At 43.0% G+C, this 23,524-nt stretch overlaps 3 protein-coding genes and 2 long non-coding RNA genes across 5 annotated transcripts; all 5 read left to right on the plus strand.

The window, feature by feature from the left end:
- Positions 1–102: 102 nt before the first annotated feature.
- lncRNA:CR44580 (long non-coding RNA:CR44580) lies at positions 103–700 on the plus strand. The gene is made up of 2 exons (NR_124180.1): positions 103–262; positions 328–700. It is a non-coding gene; the product is annotated as a long non-coding RNA:CR44580 (long non-coding RNA).
- A 158-nt stretch (positions 701–858) lies between these two features.
- Positions 859–3,745, plus strand: dbf (doublefault). The gene is made up of 2 exons (NM_135586.3): positions 859–2,528; positions 2,679–3,745. The coding sequence occupies exons 1-2, from the start codon at positions 1,361–1,363 to the stop codon at positions 3,467–3,469; spliced, it is 1,959 nt and encodes a 652-aa protein (NP_609430.1). The 5' UTR covers positions 859–1,360; the 3' UTR covers positions 3,470–3,745.
- A 3,127-nt stretch (positions 3,746–6,872) lies between these two features.
- On the plus strand, positions 6,873–7,277 carry lncRNA:CR45692 (long non-coding RNA:CR45692). Its single transcript, NR_124181.1, has one exon. It is a non-coding gene; the product is annotated as a long non-coding RNA:CR45692 (long non-coding RNA).
- Positions 7,278–7,526: 249 nt separating this feature from the next.
- CG45690 (uncharacterized protein) lies at positions 7,527–7,805 on the plus strand. Its single transcript, NM_001298879.1, has one exon. It carries the CDS (start codon positions 7,604–7,606, stop codon positions 7,739–7,741), a length of 138 nt encoding a protein of 45 aa, NP_001285808.1. The 5' UTR covers positions 7,527–7,603; the 3' UTR covers positions 7,742–7,805.
- A 3,521-nt stretch (positions 7,806–11,326) lies between these two features.
- On the plus strand, positions 11,327–20,733 carry CG31871 (uncharacterized protein). Its single transcript, NM_164939.2, has 5 exons — positions 11,327–11,991; positions 17,405–17,582; positions 17,939–18,300; positions 18,417–18,575; positions 19,766–20,733. Exons 1-5 carry the CDS (start codon positions 11,755–11,757, stop codon positions 20,423–20,425), a joined length of 1,596 nt encoding a protein of 531 aa, NP_723607.1. The 5' UTR covers positions 11,327–11,754; the 3' UTR covers positions 20,426–20,733.
- Positions 20,734–23,524: the final 2,791 nt, after the last annotated feature.

The following is a 23,524-nucleotide window of genomic DNA, read 5'->3' on the forward strand; positions in this document are numbered from 1 at the left end:
ATGAAAATCGAAAAAATATAGCTAGAATATTAGTGTCATAAAATTAAGATAGAAACATCTATTCATGCTTTTCCTGTGCTGGGGCTCTACTTTGAAAAGAAAGCAAACAAATGTTAATAAATAGGAACATTTTGTTCCGAACATATCAAAAAATATTACATAATAGTTCCAAAGAGCATAGTTTTTGGCTAATTCTAGCCATTTCCAATTGGCAACACTGCCTCCCAAACGGTAGGCCCTTCTCGGTGTGGTATTCCCAACTGTAAGCCCCAAAAGGCCCGGCGTACGTGTGTTATTTAATGCTTATCTTTATCCTTTTCCCATTAGTGTTATTGATGTTGGCAGCGGGGGGGGGCTCGATGTCTTCCCGCTCCCGAATCTTTCCCACAGGTGCACCGCCGCCCCACCCGATAAACTTGCCCTCCGGCTGAGAGCTGACAATTGATGCCAAGGATATGCCGTCCAAATCACGCGCTAAACATTATTTTAATGTCCCCAGGCAGTCACATATGTACATATATGCGAGTCGGCAGCTTTTCCCTCTGTATTTCACATGCGTGGATTTTCCGGGAATGTTTAAAGCCCTGCCAACTTATTTCCCGGAATTTGCGTGTGCGTTAAGAGGACTCTTGGGAACAACCATGATGCCCGAATCGAAGGAGGTCGCGTCCTTGAAGGATTTGCCATTTTAGTTTCTGGGAAAACCTGCTTAGGTTTTTTAGTCAGGTCTACCCTAGAATAAATGATGAAGAGTTTTGAATTATTCCTTGATTTTCCGTTAATTGGAGGATTTAGTGTTGAGACCCACTAGGGTTGACTGAGATGATGGCAACTCTATCGTTTTGTAACTTTTCCCACACGGATTAGAAAAGATGCAACACTGTACGTACATGGCAAGTGAAAAACTCGACTGGCTCTGACAATTCCATCCAAATCGTAGACAAGGCCGGAAAAACTTGCGTTTTGTTATGTAGCTTTCGACTGGTGGAAAACCCGTTCACACATATTTTAAACACCCCAACAAATTCAAATGTTTTGCCAACATTTCGTATTATAATCGTAGCACAAAAAATAAGAAGCGGTCGAGGAATTTTGCGCGACCCAAGTGTATCAAAAACCATTCTGATTTCAACGACGGCCAGAGTTCTCTATTTTCTATGAAAATCGACGAGCCCAAGAACTAAAAAAAAAAGGACAGCAAATCTCAGAGTCAAAGAGGCCATTAAGGGAGCAACGCAGTCGGACCAGATGTGCTAACTAAGAAACCAGGTCCACAACCAATCCCAGACAAGTCCCCAAAAAGGAGGCATCAGCCAGTGCGTAAGCTATCCACAATACAAAAGTTGCCACATCGCAGGACATGTTGTCCCACGCCTTCAACATGCATCCGCAGAGGCGTGTGCCCGTCATCCATGAGCAGATCGCAAAGCAGTGCGCCCTGAACATTGTGCGCGTGGCCTCCGCCATGCCGCAACCGCAGCCCCGCTGCCCATCCGGTCATGTGGTCGTGCTCGTGGAGCTGCGCCGGACGGACGAGCAGACCGTGCACCGCTACCAGGTGAATGTGCCGCCAACGGGCTGGACCAACGAAGATTTGGAGGAGGAGGAAAAGCGATTCCAGCAATTGGTGCTCCCCGGTACACTGGACAGTATGGGCCTTAAGCTGCCTCTGCCAGAGCGTCCTCCGTGTCCAATGCATGGGCGTTCCATCATGGAGATGGGCTGGTCACCGAACTCCAACATGGGTCCGCCTCCTATGCTGATGATTCAGTCTTCGGTACACATCACCAACGGGCAGGATGGCGCCACTGACTTCGCCACCTTCAGAGAGCCCGTTGTGACTAGTGAATCACCGGATAATTTGAGAGCGCACTTTATGGCCAGTCTATATCAGCAGCAACCAAGTCCGCTGAGCTACTCGGACATCTGGGTATCAGATAGTCCATCGACGGGCTTGCCCAGAAGTGAAGCCCTCTCCACGACCCATTTTCCGCAGTTTTATCTGGGCGAGAACGCCGAGTCTATGGTCGCTAATAAGATACGACCTATCAATGGTTATCCTATCAATGGTTATCCTATCAGTGGTTATCCGACAGTTCCGAGACCAGCTGTGAAAAAGCCTCGTCACGTCGCCGAACTTTGCTTGGACAGCAATGGAGAGTATGTGCTCAACAAGCAGCTGCATCAACCGTTGATTAGCCGTCAACCCGATCCGATCATTCCCAGTGTCTCGAGCAGGGATCCACACTACTTCATACAAAATCAAAGCCACCAGTTGGAGTCCGCCATTAAAGGACTCAATGGCTACACGAACGTCGCCCAAGAGTCTGAGAAGCCAAAAAATGGTTACAAATATCAGCCCGCGGCCTTTGCAGATCAACGGATTGTCCTGCAACCAAAGCTGGGACAGGGACAGGGACAGGCGCAGGGAGCAGTACCCGGATTTATACCCAATCACCTGCAGAGTCGTGTGGCCATGGTCGAGCCTCGCATACGCCAGGAATCACTCATAAAACCACAAAATCCAGGTGAGGAAAATCCCTGCAACCTGATATCAATATATAATTTCAATATTGATGTAAAAATGAATATACATTTTTCTACTTTACATTTAGAAGAACCTAAGCTGTACATATAACTTGCTTGCCCTTGTGAATAACAATGAACTCATCTTCTAGATTTGGCGTTGCCGTCGGAGGCACATCCACCGGTTCCCCAGGACCTGCAGTCGCTCTTCCGCTGGAACTACTGTGCATTGTGTAACATGGTCATTCGGTCGACACAGAGTGCCATTGATCACTACTCGTCGCGTGCCCATGAGCGCAGGATTAGCTCGTGGCTGGTGCGTAAGTGCTACGCCAACCTTACTGGACGGGATGCGGACGCCTTGGGCGGGGCCATCAGCCAATCGGAATTCTACTGCAAGTTGTGCGACCTGAAGCTGACCTCGTTGTCGCACGCACAGCAACACTTCCTTGGGCGGCGTCACCGAATCGCGGCGCGCCACAGGATCAGACCATTCAGTGATGGCTTCTACGATCGGGAGGGCAATTGGGTGCGCACGGACATCAAGTACCCCATGTGCGAGCTGTGCGACGTGATCATCACCTCGGAGTCGCAAATGGCCATGCACCTGGCGGGTGCACGCCACCGTAGACGGGTCCAAATTGCCTATGCTGGTGAGTCCGCCGGGGGCATGGAAATGGGCATTGGTCTGGTCCCGTTCGATGGCTCGCACATGTACCGGATACGCGGCAACGGATCGCTAGCCCCAATAAGGCCCTTGGGCTCACAGCTCCTCCAAGGCTCCGCTTATCCGCTATCCCTGACCGATCCGAGTGCCGTCTTCTACTGCGATGCCTGCAACATTACGCTCAACCATCTGAAGTCGGTGAATCAGCATGAGCAGGGACGCATGCACCGCCGGAATATGCACAGGTTGCCCGCCCAAGCGGTCTTCTTCGAGTGATCTTGCGATTGGCGAAGTGAATGGCTGGGAGATATCCGATGAAAAGTAAAGTCAACCCGCAACCGTAATACCAGTCAACGAGGAAAGTGAGGAAGGTGCCGGGAGGAGGTTTTAAAGTACGTGATCTTTGGAAAATATTTCAAAAATAAACAGCATGATGTCTGGAGTTCCCAGTGGCCAAACCAACGTCCTGCTGCGCTGTGTGTTATTTGCAATTTATTTTTGATCTAACTACTTTTTTTTATATGTTTTTTAGTAGTATAATAAATAAACCTCAAAAAACTAAATGCATAAATAAATTTGGCTAATAAAAAACTACGACATTGAGGTCTGCAACTGCATTTAATATCATAATTTTCCTTTTCACAATAGAAACGTTTAAACACAAATTTGGGGACTTAAATCTGTCCTTGTGCGATTTGGAATATCCTCAAGCGCAAACATTTTAATGAGTTGCCCACACCAGACATTGCGTTGCATACTTCTGGGCTGCCGGCGAAATGCCGGCCAGCAACATGTTGCCGCAACCAGATATCTGCATCTGAAAATGTATCTGGACCCGGAGTGCGGGATTTGAAGGAACTATCAACACCTCCGGGCATGGACTTAATTAATGATGCGATTGCGATCCACTGGCCACCCTCCCATTCCTCACACCCACTCACTCTGCGGTGGCTGAAATGTCTGGAATCTTTGCTTTTAATTGCCAGCCTGCTTATGCAGAGGCACGCTCCTCCGGCCGCTGGTTTTTGGTTTCATCCAGACGGAAGTGGCATAAAATCCAATGGGGCTGCCACTGTGGCAGTGGCTCCAGCCTGCAGACAATGGGTGGCCATAAAAAGGAGTTATCGCTTGACAAATATCGGAGAGAGTGTCAGTCAGCGAGAGTCTAGACAAAACATGGCGCTAAATAAATAAATAGTAGCGCCAGCATGGAAAAAAAAACGCCGCTCATTGGCAACCGCAAAAACGGAAAAGGGACTTTGCTACGAAATTTATGGCCAATTTTTGCCGGGCTGTGACTTTGTTGGGGTTTGAAGCTTGCCGCCATGCAAGGTCAATAGCAATGGCAGCCGGAGGCGGCGTGGGAACTGTGGGCGTGGTCAAGGCCCGCCACATCCTGAAGCCAGACTACACGGCTATCTGCGCTGTATTTATACCATTTGGTGTCTGGTCGCATCGGCAGACGGCAGAAGCTTCAAACATGTTTTCGCATAAATTAAACTTCTTATCTGGCTGTAAAACATTTGACGCCATGGCTGGCATTGTTGCATTTCAACCGACTGCAGCCCGGAAATGTGCATTAAAGCAGCCATAATAAACACTGAATAAACCAACAACAAAATAAAAACGCAATAGACCGACCGAAGAATGGCACCAAATATAAATAAATATTCGCTGGAAATGAACACTTTTATCGATGATACAGTTAATGATATAACCCTTGTCCAAATGTACAATCCATATGTGGCTCGATGACAGTCTGGCATTATGTTCGTGTGGAAGCTGATAGCAGATACATTCGAGCTGCATAATAATTCATTTTTAAGTGCTTCCCTTCAAATGAAATGACAATGTGACAAAGGAGCTGAGATATGCGCAAATTTGTTTTATTTATGCCTCACAATTGTGTTTTTTTTTTTTATTTACTTTTAAGCTGAACTGTAATTTAAGTGCACCAAAATAAATTTTATATGAAATTCTGGCGTGTGATTCTTTTTGAGACTGACCAGGTTTTTGCCCACATCCCCTTTTAGCTGAAGTCCAGCCCCCGGAAAATTGCGTTGAGTTCGTATACAACTGTGTAAACAAATTAATTATGCAACTTTGTGGCTGAACAAACGGAGCCCCTTCACTCATTTGCCCCCCGCCCACTTGATCTCGCTCAATAAAATATCCTTTCAACATATTTCAGCATAAACATTCGCATTTCCACATTACCCTGCCCCATGGGCCAGTTGCAAAATGGTCGCTTGAATCGCTCAGGCATGAGGAAATTTATGCGTGACACACCAAGCCCCCCAGGCCCCCCCATCGAAACCAAATCACATTCTCGGGGGCAATCTCTCGACTCTGGCGTCTAATTTGCATTTGCATGGCCCACAGATACGGTCACGTTTACGGCGCAAAGATTCAGATATACAGTCCCAGATACAAATGCGGCTTGCATCTGTGCAATTAACATAATTTCGGCAAACGCTCACTTGGACAAAATGCTGAGGCTGCACTGGAAATTAGCATTTTGAAAAACACGTTGAACAATTTAAATATTGCTAATGGTGTTTAAATTTCTAACACATGATCTTCATTTGAAGTAGGACAGTTTTGAGCAATTTGATTTACAGATAGCATGTTATCTGTTATTTGGTGACATATTGTCTCATTTGATATATCTTAACATAAATTTAGCTAATTAAAAACAGTATTACCCTCAGATTGATGACAGTAATGTGCCCTATCTTCTATATTCCACCCAAGATCTTTATTTGCACACAGCTGTGTTCATTCATATAATTCGTATCATAACTGCCTGAAGACAATTCAGCATGTCTCGGATATATATGGCATATGTTATGTGATCGTTTTCTAGTCAAAGCCTAATAAACATTGTTTATTTCTCAGCCTTTTTGCTTGTGGCACACAGTATTACGGGGTCCGTCGAAGCTATGTCAAAACTAGACTCAGATTTCCCAAAGGGTGTGTTGGGGATCAGCGCAAATGGTTTAAAGCGTGTGAAGTGCTTATTGTTTGCCTGTCTCTGCGGTATTATATAAAATGCTTTTAATGTTTTTAATTGTTACGTGTTTTGCGCACTTTGTGTGTCACAAAAAGTGAGTGTATGGAGAAGGGGGCAATGTTTATGGCGGCCAATAAAACCAGAACCTGCTTGGGGAAACACTATTACACATACATAAGACTGCTAATTAGCAGAGCTTACGCTCACTTTTTTTTTTATCAAAATTTGACTACTTATCCTTTAGATGGCAAATAATCAGTGTTTTTTGCTCATTTGGCAGAGGCATTTTGGGTTGCCAAATGTCTGTTTCCGGTATTTGGTTGAGGAAGTAAGTAACCTTTGAGTTATTTAATTTAATCGAGGTTATAGCATAACAACTATGTTACATGATTTTTAAATGACTACTACACATTGTGTTAAAATACATTCTACCATTGTCACTAATTTTGTCATTAGACATCATCTGTCTGCCGTGCCATCTGCAACAAACGTTAGCAAATTGAACAAGACGTTGACTAGAATCGCCAACTGGCGACATTAACAAACAATTCCCCCGAGATGGAGCTGACATCCAGTTTATATCCCCATAACTAATTTTTGGGATGGGATGTGTGTCAATCGAACGATCGAGGCAACTCAAACAAAAACACTCACTCACATCAGAGGGGGGCGCCAAAAACCTGCTGTTGGGAAAAAATTTGCTTTTGCTTCGACATTTTTGCTCAGAAATATTGCAAGATATGTAAACAGGAACAGAGACAGAGACGGTTGCCTGGTACCATGACACATTTACCAACATTTTCGATATTGTTGTTCGTTTTGTTGCTGTTGTATCTGGCGGATGACAAATCTGGCAAGGCATTCGGGCCACCTGTTGTTGTTGTTATTACTGTTGCACGGAAAAGCAAACAAACAACACCGCTGGGGCTCTGCCTCGTGCCTTGTGTCTCATGTCTCGTTTTGCCAGCGCAGCCAAAATAAAATAAAAGTTGGCTAAAAAAAACTGCAATAGACTAGATTTTGTAAACAACAAGTTGAAATGCCCTACCCGGGAAATCGAAGTATTTTAATAAAACATTGAAAATTCCATTCAACAAAGTTTATTGGTTCAATATAAATGTGGCATTCGCAGTTATATGCACTATATATAATAAATATTATTATTTGTATAATTTCCATATTATATTTTCAATATATTGGAAATATTTTCTTAAGTAAAAAAAAGCAAGACTCACCATTTTATCATTAACATTTAACAATTTAACATCCAAGTAAGCAAGTCGCATTATTTTAAGCCTGTATTGTTTTGAACACTTTTCGTGAAAGCAACTTTCTGATATTCAATTGTACATTACCAAAGTTTCTTTAAAATTTAAAAAAATTTAAAAACGCTTAAAATGGTAAAAACTAGACGATCGAGGAGCTCAAGGAGGAATGCTTTGAGTGTTTTAGCCAACATCGAAGAAGATAATGAACTTCAAGCCCTATTACTGAGTATAATACGAATTCTAGATGCAATGCCCGAAGCAGGTTGATGTAAATCCTTGTTACGAAACTCTTCGAACGGGAGTTTTATTAATTATCTGAATCGGGTTAATTAAATTTTGTTGGTCAAACACCTTGCGTATTTGTGCAGCTTTTTCGCGTTATAGAGTACACTTGAAACGACTTTCGATGTCGCCATTAGCAGAGTTTTCTCTGTTTGGAAAATTTTGTGTGCGAGCGGAATGAAAGAGACGGAGCAGCTCTGCCGCCTGGCTGGAAGGTTATATAATAACAGGCCATTCGATGGAGAGAAGCGACCCGAGTGGGTTGCCACTGCATCTGCGACTGCGACTGCAAAATAGTTAGTGCAATCAACCTGAAATTGGAATGCCATGCAATTGGAATTCGTTACCAAATATTGATGACAGTAATAGCCGCAGCCGAGGGTCCCAAGTTTCTGAGACTAAGAAATCACTTTACATAATCGACGGGAGAAGAGCCAGTGCCGAACCCAGCTGAACTGCTAATAAAATACCCAAAAACTACCATGTTACGCTGGCCCCAACTTGGGTGATAGAAAACGCCCCACTTAAGTGGGACTTTCTGACGCCATCGGCCTGATTGTAGTTATTTGGCTGCGACTTGCTATTTGATTTCGCTTTTGGCGTGGGTGTGCGGCGGGCGCCACAATTAAGTGGCGGTTTGCTTACCCGTAGGGCGTATCCTTTCGCGGACTGGCTGTGTGGATCATTCCACAGCCGACCCGGTCTGAATTCCAGCTTTGATTTTGGCGCAAATAATGTAATTAGGTGTTTTCAGAGGCACGAGAAATTAGCTTCATAAATAAAAGTAGGGTAAAAGTCTTGTTACTATTTTCACTGTAAAATTTACCATTATGCAATTAGATACTTTATAGTTTTAGCAACTTCTTTAAGTATTTTCCAAAAATTATTCTTTGACTTTTGGTCTTATAATAACAACATTAAGCTATGCAGGAAGGAGAAGCCATATATTTTCGGACTTATTTTTTGCTTACTTTAATTGCAACTAGAACGTGCATGTTAAGTGACCTAATAAAATTTAATGCTTAAAAGGTGTTTTAGCTCAGGGCAACGCTAGTCCCTCGTTCGTTCCCCTCGGGCTAGAAGTTCGAAGCAATTGGGAGCGAATTAAGGACCATTAAAGCTTAAGCACTATAATAAAGGCGCTCCCGAGTAGTTAAACCCATGCCCGGAGCGATGTCAAGTGCGCTAATTAAGCACTTCTGGCACATTGCGGATATTAGCGAGCGTAAGATGATATGAAAATGAGATGGTCGGACGAAAAGTGTGTCAACCATAAGGTAAACACAGAAAAATGTGCCACCACGCACTCCTCCCCAAGGTCATTTACAAGAGGCTGAGGACAACCTCGATATTACCGAGGGAAAAAAGTTTACCCCTTTTCCCTCTGATCCCAATAAACATTTTCAGTGTCATGCTGTGATGCGGGATAAAGGCAAAACAAAAATCACAAAAATTCGGACAGCAGCGGACAAACAAATTACAAGAAAAAAGTTAAGTCGCCTTGCGACCTTGAGATTGGCGGCATTAACCTATTACGCAACAACGGGTAATTTTCCACAGCGCAGCGATTACTTTTGGACGAGGGAATGCGCTTTTTTCGGTTTTTGGCTATGAGATCTCTAAAACAACTTTCAAACTAAAGTAAGTAATCACATAGCTATTATTATTTCTCATAAAAATTTTGTTTTTTAAGAACTAATAGATCCAATTATAGCTAAACAAGTTGGTAAAAACAAAGGTTTTTCTACAAATTGATAAACATTTATCATTGCATTGTTGACCACAAATTATTTTAAACATTTTTTTAAACTCCTTTTAATGGTTTATGCGCTAATTTCGCTGCCCGAAAATCCGACGCACGCAGTGTTGTAAGAATCTCAGTGAGGCCAAAAAACCCGAGATACTCGTAATTGCAGTCGTAACAATCCCAGCAAGATAATAACGAAAAGCACAGCAACACAACCATAATAATCACGGCAGTCAAAAGAAGTTGATGGCCCTGCTCCTGCCCCAGCATTGATTGCATGTGGCACGTGGTCATGACATTCCTCCAAGTCCAAGTCCGATGGCCATGCGATTCTGCAGCACACTTGAGTGCATTGCTATACGATTGCTTGCCTTGAAGCTACCGATCATAATGTATGATTAGTCGAAGTTGGTGATCGATTCAGTCACAATTGTTTGCAGCATTGCACACTGCACTGTTCACTGAAATATGTATATTGAACTTAAGGAAAAACAATATTTAAAATGATCTTCAGATTCACTAAAAATGTCTATATGCCGCTCATAAACCAATCGAGAAGTCCAAGCTGAAAATAAATTCTTCGCGGGCATTTTTGACAGTGTTCGCGAAGCTTGGGCTTTTTATTTTCGCCACTTTTGATTGCTGATGGGATGTGGTAAGAATGCATGTAAAAATGGTTATTGAATTTATGATTAATGCCTGAGCGCAGTTGTCATTGAAGGCCCGACAAATTGGCCGGCCAAGGCCAACCGGTGCGGCAAGAAATCTGAGATAAACGGGAAGAGATCGTTGCCAAAGCTGGTGGGAACAGACAGCTAAACACACAAGGCCCAATGAGTCCAAAGATGCAGATGGCAAACGCGGCGGCGAAATATAAACAAAACAAATGACGGGCAATCACAACAAATCGCGCAATGATATATGTATGTACACATGAACATTTAGGGGAGTGCTGCTCCCGAACTCCCGCCTTCAGCCAGGCGCGGCACAAAGCAAAATAGTGTGTAATTCAGCCTGCATTTTAATTTGGCCAAATGCAGACGTAACCCGATGCCAGGCCAAATATTTCGTCAGCCGGGGTCTTGGGTTGGGGGCTTCAATTGCAATTGCCTTGGCGGCAACCGAACACGCAACCAAGACACTAAGACGCTCGGTACGTGCCAAAAGATCCAACGATACGGCGATCCAACGACCCAACGCCTAACGGCTAAACGGATCGAACCCAGAGACAAGCTGCGTCCAACCAAAAACTTTTGCGGCCGAACGAAAGCGAAACGAAACGAAAGACTTAGGAAAAAAACTTGATTGGCACGCGCCAAACTCTGTTTGCGAAGTGGGCAAGAGGGGCAGGGAGGTTTTGTTGCATTGGGGGCGTCGAACATTTCGGTTTGATCAGCTGACTAATCCGGGGGAGTTAAGCTAGGTCGGAAAAATTTACACTCGGAGAAAAGTTTGTGATTTGAATTTTATTTTTAAGATGCAAAGTAATCATACTATACATTACTATATTAATGTGCCATAGCTTAATTTAATTTAACTAGTATATTAAACACAATGACGTAAAGACTGTAGTAATTACTCAGAAACACAAATAAGTTTTATAAAACAATAATAATAGGATTAGAAATAATTATAATAACGTTTACAAGTATGTATTTACAGTGCATAATCACAAGTGCCAACAAACAAATTGAACGCAGCTTATGCCCGCTTTAAAGCTGATCACTACCATCCACTAACTCGCGATCCACAATAGCCGGCTCGAACAAGTTGGCCCGCAGATCGTGGCTGCAATTCGAGCCTAGCTCAGCTCATTCTGCCTACGAAGCGGCCAGTCGAACGACGAATCTCAAGCCAGACGGTTGCCATCGCAGATTTTTGATCCCGCGCCAAGTGATCAAGTGAATCGGAATATCCAACTCATACAACGCGCTCTTCGTGGGAATTAGTTCCACGATCCAAAGTCGATCCGAAGGATACCGGCGAGACATTCGGAGTGCCAAAACGCCACACGTAACTGACAAGTGTGACGAAAGAGGGGAGAAAAAAAGATAGTGGCGACGTAACCGTTACGCTTAAGTGCAAGCAACTGTTGCATTTGCCAATTTGCCCCATTTTGTGTGTCCGACTGAGCGTGAGTCGCTTGGCCAGCCAGTGAGTAGTGAGTGAGTGTCTCTGGAGTGAGTGTCCCAGTGAGTGTCGCCTTGAGTGTTTGAAGTTTGGGTGCGATTCCTTCCCTTCCGGCCTTCCGATGCGGTCCACCGTCGAGGTCAAGGGTCGCCTGCTGTTGACCCTGCTGCTACACTGCCTCGTCGCTCTCGAGGTGTGCGGACGGGCCGGTGCCTTCACCCTCCTCTCGCCCTTTAGCTACAGCTCCCTGAGCTTCAAGAACCTGCTCAACTCTGTGCTGCTCTCGAGCAACCCCAACCTGGCCGGCGGCGGAAGGAACCTCAAATCGGATGTCCTAGAAGATGCATCCCTCATTACGGTGAGTCTTTCGTAATAAAATGTGCTACGATACGGATAAATCAAATCAGTATGTCACTTTTGTTGATTATTGTTTGGTTTAATAACATTGATAATACCATTCTGTGGATAAATATTAGTGAAATTTAACTATTACTGTGGCTGATATTTTTACAAAAGCTTAGAAAATCATTGTTTCTTCATTTATCAATTATATGCCTTTCATGTATTTGTACCTAAAACAGTACTTTTGAAGAAAGCTGTTTTGATTTATGCGTCCAGTCCAAGTCGGTCAAAACGCCACGCTTGAGTTGCCTCTTGCATTGACATTGGTTTTCCACGGCAACTTTGTGTTGTTTCTATAATACCGCTGTATAGATTTTCTATACGGCATTATCGCGTTCTGTTCTGGTATTTACTTTGGTCGAGCAGTTTTTGTGTGTCATATAAATTTACACTTTTCACTCCACGCCGCCGAAAGAAAGTTCCCGTTCTCAGGGTTCGTTGACTCGACATATTCGTGTGAGAATCAAGTATTACGGATTTTATTTGAGCTGTCCAGTGGCACCTGGTAATGGCCACCTGTCGTGATCAACTGCAGTTGCCACTGCACTTTCCATCCGCTTCCCTTTGTTTTTTTTTTTTTTTTGTTTGAAGAGAAAGGGGGAGTTGCCGTAACTTGTGTACATTTCGTAGCCTTTTTATGGCGTTAATCATGTCTAACTTTAGTGAGTGAGCTAACGCAGCGGCGAGTACGTAACTGATGGATTTATTTCTAGAGTTCAGGCTAATTAAAAGGTTTACGAGCCATCATTGCTGGCGTGAAGTAACGTCGCGAGGTCTATGACTTAATAGGTGACAGAATGAACTGCATAGGGGATTCCACTTTGGGAGAAATCGAATCAGGTTTTATACTTATTTGCTTATAGTTTTCGAATCCACCTTCAACAAAACAAAAGCCGGGCTTAGCCTTCATTGAAATGGATCCAATACGAAACAAGCGTTTTATGGCAGCCGCAGACATCCGAGTTCGCTTAATGAGCTGGGCATTTAGAATTGATAGCCGTGGTAAGTGCGAACTGACCTTGAGCTCATTTACAACACTCACGTGCCCAGCAATTAGATCAACGTGTTCATTGGGCATTTGTTCACACAATTGTAAGTGCCTACGGCTGCTTTTCCATGGGTTTTCAAAAACGAATTATCTCAAGGCTAGGAAATTTGCATTTTACATGGTGTCTACGAGAAACAGCAGATTTAGCCAGCTAAATATCAAAGATCACACCGAGCTGAAGATTACCCAATCGCATTCGCTTTCAGGGTGGGGTCAACAAACAGACAGGCGAAAATTAACAAAGCCAATAAACCAAAGCAAAGCCGAAGGAAAAGAGTTATTAACAAGTGATCAGCAGGCATACGATAGGCCCACGATAACGTAACGTATTTATGCGATTTACGTGATTCAAGCCGTTGCGCAGGCCCAGAAACTAATAAAGGGAGAAATATACATATACATATTTATACATATGTACTACCTGGCACATTGTCAACCCAAGTGCCTTCATACTTTTTTCAAGTGAATCTTATGCAAAGTCATGGCTGGGCTTTCGAACGCGTTCACAGGCGCGTGTCTGCAATGTAACTAAATTCGGAACAAAACACCAGACCGCTTTACAATTTCTGCACGTTGCCAAATTGCATAATCAGGGGGCTTGGAAGATGGCCAGATATGTATCTATCTATGTGTACTTACAACTCGTATAGCACAGAGGGACACCTCTAGCGGCTGACAATAACAAATTGAAATTGTCAACGCCACAATGATCAACGTGCAATTAGGCTAACCTGTCCACGTCCGCAGCGCTTGACTGACTTTGAAATATGGGTTAGCAGTCTGCCCGCCTTCCGACCACCGCTCACCGCCCACCACCCACTGCCTCACCCCTGCCTCCACACCCTCCATCAACATTCCCCGCAAAATGTCAACGAAGAAAGCCCAGGGCTTTTTCCCCAATAATAAGGAAATAGTTTCGGCATTTGACTTGGCTCTGGATATTTTGCGCTTTTGTTTTGCATAAAATTGTCTCGTTTTTGCTTTAATTTGAATTTAAAGATTTCCGCATTGTCTTTTCTTTTGGGGCCCAAAATACCGAGTATTGGCAAATGGCTGTCTTTTGGACTGATTACATCTAGGTGTTGTAATGAGTTGTACGCGAAATTTCAAAGGATAGATTTGAATAAGCTGAGTATCCTTCTTTTAATAGAAAATTGCTCTTTTGAAGAAAAATCTGTACTCGTCCAACTCATTATCTGTGATTAATTAAAACCCTATTCGCTTAATACCAATCGATTATCAGCTTATTATTACCACTTGTTGCATGTTCTAGCAACCCTAATCGATTGAAGTAATTTGCATAAATTTGAACTCGCTGCTCCACTTGATCAGACATCTTGAGAGCAGGGTTCAAATGTGATTAACCTCTAAGATTTTGATGTCATTAAAACGATGTCAGTCGGCAGCGGAATAAAGTCAGCACGGCGGCACAGAAACTGCAGCCAAAGACGCAGCATCGAACAAGAGAAGGAAAAACTGGTTGGGGTCGGTGGCGATGACATCGAGACGTTTCGAACCGAACGGCAGTCATTATAATGACTGTGATAAAAGCCGAAGTCAATATCAAGGTCAGTTACAAAATGAGCGATGGTCTCAAAGTGGATATCGGCACAGAGCCCATCCAGCCGACCGTCCAACCGAAAAAATCAAGAGTGGCTATTGGGTCTTCTTCAAAATTGATCCACTGACGAGCTCAGCTCAAGTTCGGACTGCAAAAGTGTTTTATGCAAATGAATCAAATACACGCAACAAAGCCCTCTATAAATAGTCCCCCACAAGTTGACACTGCAAAATTTGCATTGGATTTTAGAGGAAAACTACAAAGCAAACGAAATCATGGAAGCCGATGCCCATGCACGCCCAAAAGTTCCATGCTATTACAGTAGGTACTTCGTCTATGCGATTTAATCTTGTTACACTGAATAAATTGAAAATATGAACATATTTCTTATTTTCGATTGCTATACAAACACACAGTTAAGATGTGTGAATTTATTTAAGGAAACCGGTTGTGAGGCGATTATAAAAAACTGTGTTACTCTAGGTCAGTGCTCACTGTACAATCAAGTCACACAACATTGCCAATTAGCATGGACACAAACCGGAGGCAGGCAAACACAAAAATTAGTGGGTCATGATGAGCATTATGTTAATCGCAACTCAAGACGATTTTGTAGGTGCTAATGAAGCATTTGCGGGCTTTCAGTCGAATGAACGAAAAGTTCAGTTAGCAAAACAGTAAAAATATTAAAAAAGAAACCGACCCAAACACAAAAAGACGACTTACCAACAAACAGCCACATTTCAGTTTTGCATTGGGCCAGGTCGAAATCAGTGTAGTTCAACATTTACTTTTCCATCGGCCTCTCCCAGTCCCTGCTTCCATTTTAGCCACTCATATTTATTTAATTATAGTTTTTCCATGGTTTGCGCACATTGTTTGCCCGGCAATTTATTTGATTTATTTACTGTGCGTTTTAAAATTGGCGTTAAATCAAATAGTTCAATATTTGTGCAGTTTTATTGTACTTTTGTCTAATTGTTCTCTGTTAACTGCTTATTTCATTTCCATATGATTGAATTAAATCATGGAATATGGCATTGTTTATTTTAAAACAAAATTATTAAAAAATTCTATGCTATATCAATATGATTTGATAAATTCTAGTTTTTTCTTTATTCAATTCGCTCATATACATTTTCGCAATTTCTGTTAAACAATTAATAATTGAACATTTTATCAGTATGCTTCTGTGATTAATGGAATTTCTTCACATTGCAATGATAAATATAACAATTAATTTAATACGTTGTCATTTTTCTTGACCACAGATAAATATTGCAGAAATTTTTATTACTGAACATTTGTCGTGTGGTGCGAGTTTCAAAACATCCCGAGATTGGCCAACACGCTGGGCGGGAAAATCCAGCTGGCGGCAGCACTTTGTTGCATTTTGAGCATCTTGCAACGCCTTCGCGTCGCTTCGCAAATATTGGCCGGCTGTTTGGCCAAATGTGTGTCAAGCTAAGAAAAACAAAAACTTTGCCGGGTAGCATCGCCAGCAGCTGTTGCAATTTTTTCGGGGCTTGGCCAAGTCACTTTCTGCGGCTTCTCTGCGCCCCGTTCGCACGTTCATTCATTCTCGAAACAAAGAAATTACGTAAGACAAAAGGCAAGGAAATTGACGAAAAAAACACAAAAATAAAGCGAAAAAAAAAACAAATAAACCAAATTTATGCTTAAACATTTGGCAAAAATCGGCCGAATACAAAACATGCAGAAACGGAGCAGGAAAAAAACATTTCGCTGGCTTACTTTGCGTACCACTTCCTCATGTTGTCCAACCAGCCGGCAAGTCAATTGGCCAATTGCAGTGTTTATATTATTTTCTGGCCAACAACAGGAGGGTCTATTCGCTGCCAAGGTTAATTAAAATGCCAGTCGGCCCGCAGAGCCTCTCTTTCTCTAGCTTTTTCACTCATTCCAGCTGATTTTCAGTTTGTTTGCTTCGAAATTTGGGTAATCGCGTGTTTATAACTTAATTTCAACAATGGTGTTATGAGTTTTTCTTATGGCCACCCACTACCCGACCGGCTTACATAATCGCACAGACTTATCAAACGTATCACGGACTTCTGAAAAACCTATAAATTCATTTGCCAGCAGGAAGAAATGTATGCTGTCATACAGTGCGTATGCGTGATACGTGACTGGGTTTAACTATGGCGATGTGCTTATAGAGGTTGCCGCGTGTATTTTGCCTCACCTGTAGTTCCAATAAAGCATCGCCAATGTTTTGCTTTATAGTTAGCCCGATACTTTTGTTTTCATCGGTGTCAATAAAGCGGTTCTATAAGGTTCTGTAAGCCAATATAGTGGCTAGAATGTCGTTTTACCTGTCTGCCTCTGAAATAATCTACCACAACTATTTCACTTAGCTTTAACTTCTCTAAGATGGAAGGGTTAACATCCAGGCACAAGCCTGAGAGGATAGGCTCAAATCCTGGACCACAACAGCTTGTCTGGTAACTTTATTAACTTGTTGATGCTGCAAATTAAAATTCATTACTTCCAAATGACTGTGGTTAAGGCCAGGCGATTGCCTCCTTGATGACGATAACGCTGCCAGTGGATACCGGTGGTCTCCTCCACCTGCCCTTCCATTTGAACTATGCAAATTAACGGGGCAAAAACAAAAAGCAGTATGGGCAGGTGGAACGTAGAGCATGGCAACTCAATTTCACACTACCATGATTTGCACTTCTAACACCTTTCTCTCAATCTGACGCATTTTTTTCCTCCATTTTTTCGCTCTTCCAGCCCAAATTAATACGCAAATATGGATATCCATCGGAAACCCACACGGTGGTGACGAAGGATGGCTATATCCTGGAAATGCATCGCATTCCCAAGAAGGGAGCCCAGCCGGTTCTCCTCATGCACGGAATTCTTGATACCTCTGCAACATGGGTGCTTATGGGACCCAAGTCAGGATTAGGTAAGCTATTTTACAGGGTTAAAATATTTACTTTTACTCAAAAAAAAAGGACAATATCGTTTGGCTCAAAAGTGATTTTATTTTAACTAAATTTTTGGCTTTAAAAAACTGTTCTCAAATGAGTAAGCAATTTGAATACTAACTAAAAGAAAACATTTAGCGATAACTTCATCTAAAATAAAATATTATCAACGTAAGATTGAATTATTTAAATATATATATACTTCGCATCGATGGTTTTTGCAATTTTCAGTACTCCTTTTGTATCATATGCAGAGGTATTTAATAAAATTTCCAAAATCTATATTGAGTACCTGCCTGTGATGTTAATTAATCAAATTAAATATGTTATCCAGGCTACATGCTCTCCGATCTGGGCTACGACGTGTGGATGGGCAACTCTCGGGGCAATCGGTACTCCAAGAACCACACCAGTTTGAATAGCGACTATCAGGAGTTCTGGGACTTCACCTTCCACGAGATGGGCAAGTACGACCTTCCGGCCAATATCGACTACATCCTGAGCAAGACGGGATACGAGCAGGTCCACTACATCGGTCACTCCCAGGGAACAGCCATCTTCTGGGTCCTGTGCTCCGAGCAGCCCGCCTACACCCAGAAGATAACCTCCATGCACGCCCTGGCGCCCATCGCCTACATACACGACATGAAGAGCCCCCTGTTCCGCACCCTGGTCCTCTTCCTCGACTTTCTCACGGTGGGTGGTGCTTCGGGTTTTTGGATTTGGGCTTGGAGCCGCCACATGCGGCTGGCTCATTTTCCATTTTCCATGCCGTATTTCCACCCGTCTCATGCCGTGTTCTTTTCCTGCAGGCCGCCACACGAATGCTGCGCATCACAGAATTCATGCCCAACACAAAATTCCTAGTGGACCACAGCCAGGTTGTGTGCCACGACAACGCCATGACGCAGGACGTCTGCTCGAATATCCTGTTTTTGGTCGCCGGCTACAACTCCGAACAGCTGAACAAAGTAAGCGGGGGCACTGTGAAAAACGGTTGATCCATATACTGAATAAAAACTTAAATGGTATTTCCAATTAACGTAAGGTAGGAAGAGATTTCAGCAGTTGATTTAGAAGATAAATATATGCTCTTTAGTTATTTATGCTTGTTGTAAATTTATTAGCTCGCAGTCTATCTTTTATTGGCACAATTTTAGTTCCCATTCCCATTTTATGCAGTGTTCTAGAAATGGTAGTGTGATCCGTAGGTGGGATTGGATTACGGGTGTGTTTTGGCCACGATTTCGCGTGACTCGCCAGGCAAACTGAGAGAGCCATCGATTTGGGTGTCCCCTTCGATTGTCTTCATTAAGTTGGCACTTAATTAACCCGCCTCAATCGGATTGTCGATAGGGATAGTTTGCATATCCGTTTGTGCCACAACATGTCGGTGCGGAATGTCCTTAATTGCTCACGACCGTTTGTGAGCGCAAATTACGTAAAGAGTGTGCAACTCAATACATTTTTCGGTACCCAGTTGGCCCTTAGTCGGTGCACAGTTCAGATGGGCCCACTAACTAACTCGGGGCTGCAATTATCGATGGGTTAAACGTATTTAAACACTAGGTTAGTCCCCCAAGCGGCCACGATGTTTGCATTAAATATGCTCAATGCCCGGGCAAAACTTTGCCCGATAATCGACCGCAAGCTAAACACCCGCAGAATCAAAATTATGGCCCACAAAGTGCGGCGGGCTTAAATTACTTGAACAAGATGTAGGTGTTGGGATGAGGGATAGTAGCTATATGTAGGATACAGAATGTGGGGGCATGACCTGACCTGGTGTCTGCCATTGAAAGGGTGTCATTATCTATTATGTCAACGGCCGCCAAGAGTGGGCGGCATCTTCTTGTTTGAAATTGGCATAATTAACTGGCAGGCCGGGATACCGGAGCACCGAAAACAAGCGACAATGCATGCAAATTAGGCGCGATTCCATGGCCCGACATGAACCTGGTCACCCAGTTGCTCCTCCCTCCACGCCCGCCTCCATGTGTTATATGTATGTGGGGGAATAATACCATGCTGGGCATTCGGAACATGGGTGCACTGTTGTTACATTGTGCGGGAAACAGGTGTGGGAGTCGGAATGGCGATTAGCCATACATTTACATAGATTCGATTTATTTACTTAAAATATGAAAACAATTCCTTGTAGACCATGCTTCCTGTGATGCTGAGCCACACGCCATCGGGAGCCTCGATTAAGCAGCTGGAGCACTTTGGCCAGCTGATGAAGTCGGGCCATTTCCGGAAATTCGACCGCGGCTATCTGCGCAACCAGCTGGAGTACAACCGGATGACTCCGCCGGACTATGACTTGTCCAGGGTGAAAGTGCCGGTGGCACTATATTACTCGGTGAATGATCTGCTTGTCTCCACCACGGGAGTGGACCGTTTGGCCCGCGAGCTGCCGAATGTGATCGACAAGTATTTGGTGCCCATGGAGCGTTTTAATCACCTCGACTTCCTATGGGCCATCGATGTGAAGCCACTGGTGTACAATCGCCTCGTGCGAAATGTGCGCCGGGTGGAGAATCATCGGGCCAAGCTCACGGCCAATTTGGCCAATTACCTGGCCATGCAGCTGCAGCGCCAGCAGCTCCGCCAACAGATGCAGCAGCAAATGATGGAGGGTCTGCCGCCCAATGTGCACCTGCCCCACGGACTGGGCATGGAAATGTTGGCCAGGGCAACCACCTTTGCTCCGGTCACACATCCCACCACAACCATGACCATGCCCACGACAACGACGGAGAATGATGCGGAGGATGAGGTCCTGACTACCGCCGCCACCGCAACGGAAGTACCGGCGTGACTTTGACGCCGCCTGGCCAAGCTCGTTTCGTTCCACTTCCATATGACTGTGATGACATTTTTAACAATTTACCGATCGCAGCATCGCCAAGTTCTCCGGCTGGAGGACCGCAGGTGCAATCACTCAGGCGCAATCCATTCCCATCCATCCAAGAAGCATCCCACAGAGAGCCCCAACTTCGATACGTCCACTTTTTACACCAGAATTGTTCGATTCGTCTTCTGTGCTACTCTCAATACTTTAATTTATGTGTACAAATTTATGAGTAACTTTAAATGTACGATTATTTTTAATAAAAGACATACTTTAAGAAAATCTGTCTCAATGCGTTTTGGGCAAAAAGAAACCAGAAATTCAAACAATGCTTTGTGTATCTTTAGAAATGGGATTTCCATCATCAAAAAAAACAATGTAAAACATACTAGTTTATTTATCATGGATTATTATTTAAATAATTCATCGTCTTCTAAATGGACCGTTAAAACGAAGAGTTTAAAGCTGTGTGAATATTTTACATTTTACATTTACATCTTACTGCCCACATGCAAAAGTATGCAATGTTTTTTGTAGATTTTTCTGATTGCACCCATTTTTATACTACCTTTGCATATCATTAAGCAATGTGATCTAATAAAATCGTGTTAAGATATATTTAATAGCAGACTGGGCCAAAAAATCGCAAACTTTTGCTAAGGCCAAGCAAGTATATATTTTGGTGAAAACCCACTGCGGTTTTAGTCTGCCCCAATGGCTGGCAAAGATGAGGAGCTTTCAAGAAGAAGGAGCGGAAAACAGCACAAACACTTAATTGCGACTTAAAACGCAACTCATTTCGACAGCCAGGGTGCAAAACTTTATCCTGGTCGCAGCAGGAGTCAAAGCCACAGGACCAGCACCGGGTCTACACTGGCAAAAATTATAGAGAAATTGCAAGCTCTGTAAAGTCTTTACCACTAGATATTCTAAACACTTGCTTAATTCTTAGAAACTTTTGTTTCAGTGCAGGTCCAAGACCAGTTCTTGGCCTGGGAAGCCCGGAGAGCCTGTGGACCGCAGTTGTGCACTTGCAGCGACAACTTAAAGCCGCATGCCCAATGAATTGCCTTCATTTGTCGTCGTTTTGGCGTCTAGCGACCGGCGACACAAGGAGCGAATGGCGAAAAGAAAACGCAGACAGCCACTGTAGGCAAACTTACCGCGCGCACTGTTGCTGAATAAACAGGCAAACCCAGGCGCCCAGTGGGTGTTGGCAGTATGAGGGGATTGAGGTGGTAGCCGGGACTTGGATCGGAACCAGCATGAAAGTCACAACTTTCAGGTGATATTGCCTCTGGGCTGACTGCCAGCCGAAGGGAAATGAAAAATGCAGTTCCTGCCGGTGGCTGCTGACTTCTTGTCGACTAATGTCGAATTGCATCCGCTCCTTAGTCAAAATTGAATGCCAAAGTAAAACTAGTTCAGCCGCAAGAGTTTTTCAATAAAATCGTTTGATAAAATATAACATTTTATGAAAATATACCTTAAACAATATTACAATTAGATAACTCTTCAAAAAAGCTTGACTGAAACTGAAAAGGAGAAAAGTAGTTTCCAATAAAATTTCCTACATTTAAGAGAACAAAGTTCCTACCTCGACATGACTTCCTCCATATGGCAGGGAATCCTCGTTTGCTTATCCTTGCTGTTGATACCAAAGGAAAATAAAAATCTACTCGCAGCAGGCGAAACAAACATGCAGCCACAGTTGCGAGCGCACACAACTGACACAAATTCAACTTTAATTAAAGTTTAGCAGGAGGATGCGCTCGCAGAAAGAGACGAAGCGATAGCGGAGAAAGAGACAGGCAGATGAAGGTGCTCTTTTCCCGCTAAGCTTTGGCAGCCCACATGTTTACACATCGCTTTTAACCAACTTTGACAGGCTTTCCTTCTGCTCTATACACCGAAAAAAATTTATTTGATTATACAAATAAATTGCTTATAGTTTGGGTAGCTTTTAAAATATCGTTTTAAATGACTTAATTAATTATTTAATTAATTGATTTACATATGGTTTAATCTCAAATTTCCTACCATTATTTTTTTTTTATATATCTAGCTCAATCTACTTCAACTTTTTTTCCTTTTCATTCTCTCTCAGCTGTCATTTTTTGCTGATACTCCTTTGTTTTTGCTCTTCATTTGCCTTTGTTGTATGTGATTTGCTGGTGCCCCGCCCACTTGGCCACCGCCTTTCTCCCCAACCCTCTGTTTCTTTTCCTCGTGTAAACAAGACATTAAGTACAACAAAATAATTAAAGTCAATTAGTGGCTCTTGCCTGTGCAACTAGCTATCGCATATCCCTCTCTTTCCGGCCCTCTGTTTCCATCTCCTTCTAATCCTTGGTGAGTTGGCTTTTGGCTTAGTTGCTGTTGATTTAGTTTTGGCCTTTAATGATATTGTAGAGCTCCTTCAGGGGCTGTCATTAGCTCCATAGATGCACAAACACTCTAGTTTGCACGCCAAGAAGGCCACACATCATAATTTATTAAATAAACTAAAATTTTGATGAACTTCGCTCTCTTGGCTAAAGCTGATGTTCCTTTAATGTCAGCTTACTATGCTAACGGATAATATATAGCAATTCAACGTATTTTATTCTGTTCAAACATTTTAAAAATGTGCGTTTCTTAACTGGTATATAAAATAGCCAAATTCTGTCGCATGAATTTCATCATTGCGCATCAATTTAATTAACCAAACATGAAATTAAACCGAAAGCATTACCTCTTGTAAATGCTGAAAAGCATAACGAAAAAATGTCATTGGACGGCTTAAATTAATATTCCTGTGTCTACACATTGAACAACAGTTAAGCGAAGCTTTTTAATTAAGGATTAATATGTAAATGCACGCGAATCTATATGAATATCGACAATTTCTGATATTTATTTTGTTCTGATTCGATAATTGAATTTGCAGCAAAGACAAAAGACAACGCAAGGCCTATTGCATTCGCATAACATTTTTTCCGTTTATGCAATAATAATTTGTGGCAATACAATTACAATGCTCGCTTCGAGTTGCTCTTTTCTATTGTTTCGTTTTGTGAACAATGG

The sequence above is a fragment of the Drosophila melanogaster genome, chromosome 2L, assembly GCF_000001215.4.
Source record: "Drosophila melanogaster chromosome 2L".
Classification (NCBI taxonomy): Eukaryota; Metazoa; Arthropoda; class Insecta; order Diptera; family Drosophilidae; genus Drosophila; species Drosophila melanogaster.

Bases quoted from the DNA above. Each gene is read 5' to 3' on its own strand.
- CG31871 (NM_164939.2), top strand. From the start codon at position 11,755: ATGCGGTCCACCGTCGAGGTCAAGGGTCGCCTGCTGTTGACCCTGCTG. The intron at 11,992-17,404 runs GTGAGTCTTTCG...TCGCTCTTCCAG, and splicing joins AAGATGCATCCCTCATTACG to CCCAAATTAATACGCAAATA. The intron at 17,583-17,938 runs GTAAGCTATTTT...TATGTTATCCAG, and splicing joins GGGACCCAAGTCAGGATTAG to GCTACATGCTCTCCGATCTG.
- dbf (NM_135586.3), top strand. From the start codon at position 1,361: ATGTTGTCCCACGCCTTCAACATGCATCCGCAGAGGCGTGTGCCCGTC. The intron at 2,529-2,678 runs GTGAGGAAAATC...CTCATCTTCTAG, and splicing joins CATAAAACCACAAAATCCAG to ATTTGGCGTTGCCGTCGGAG.
- CG45690 (NM_001298879.1), top strand. From the start codon at position 7,604: ATGGTAAAAACTAGACGATCGAGGAGCTCAAGGAGGAATGCTTTGAGT.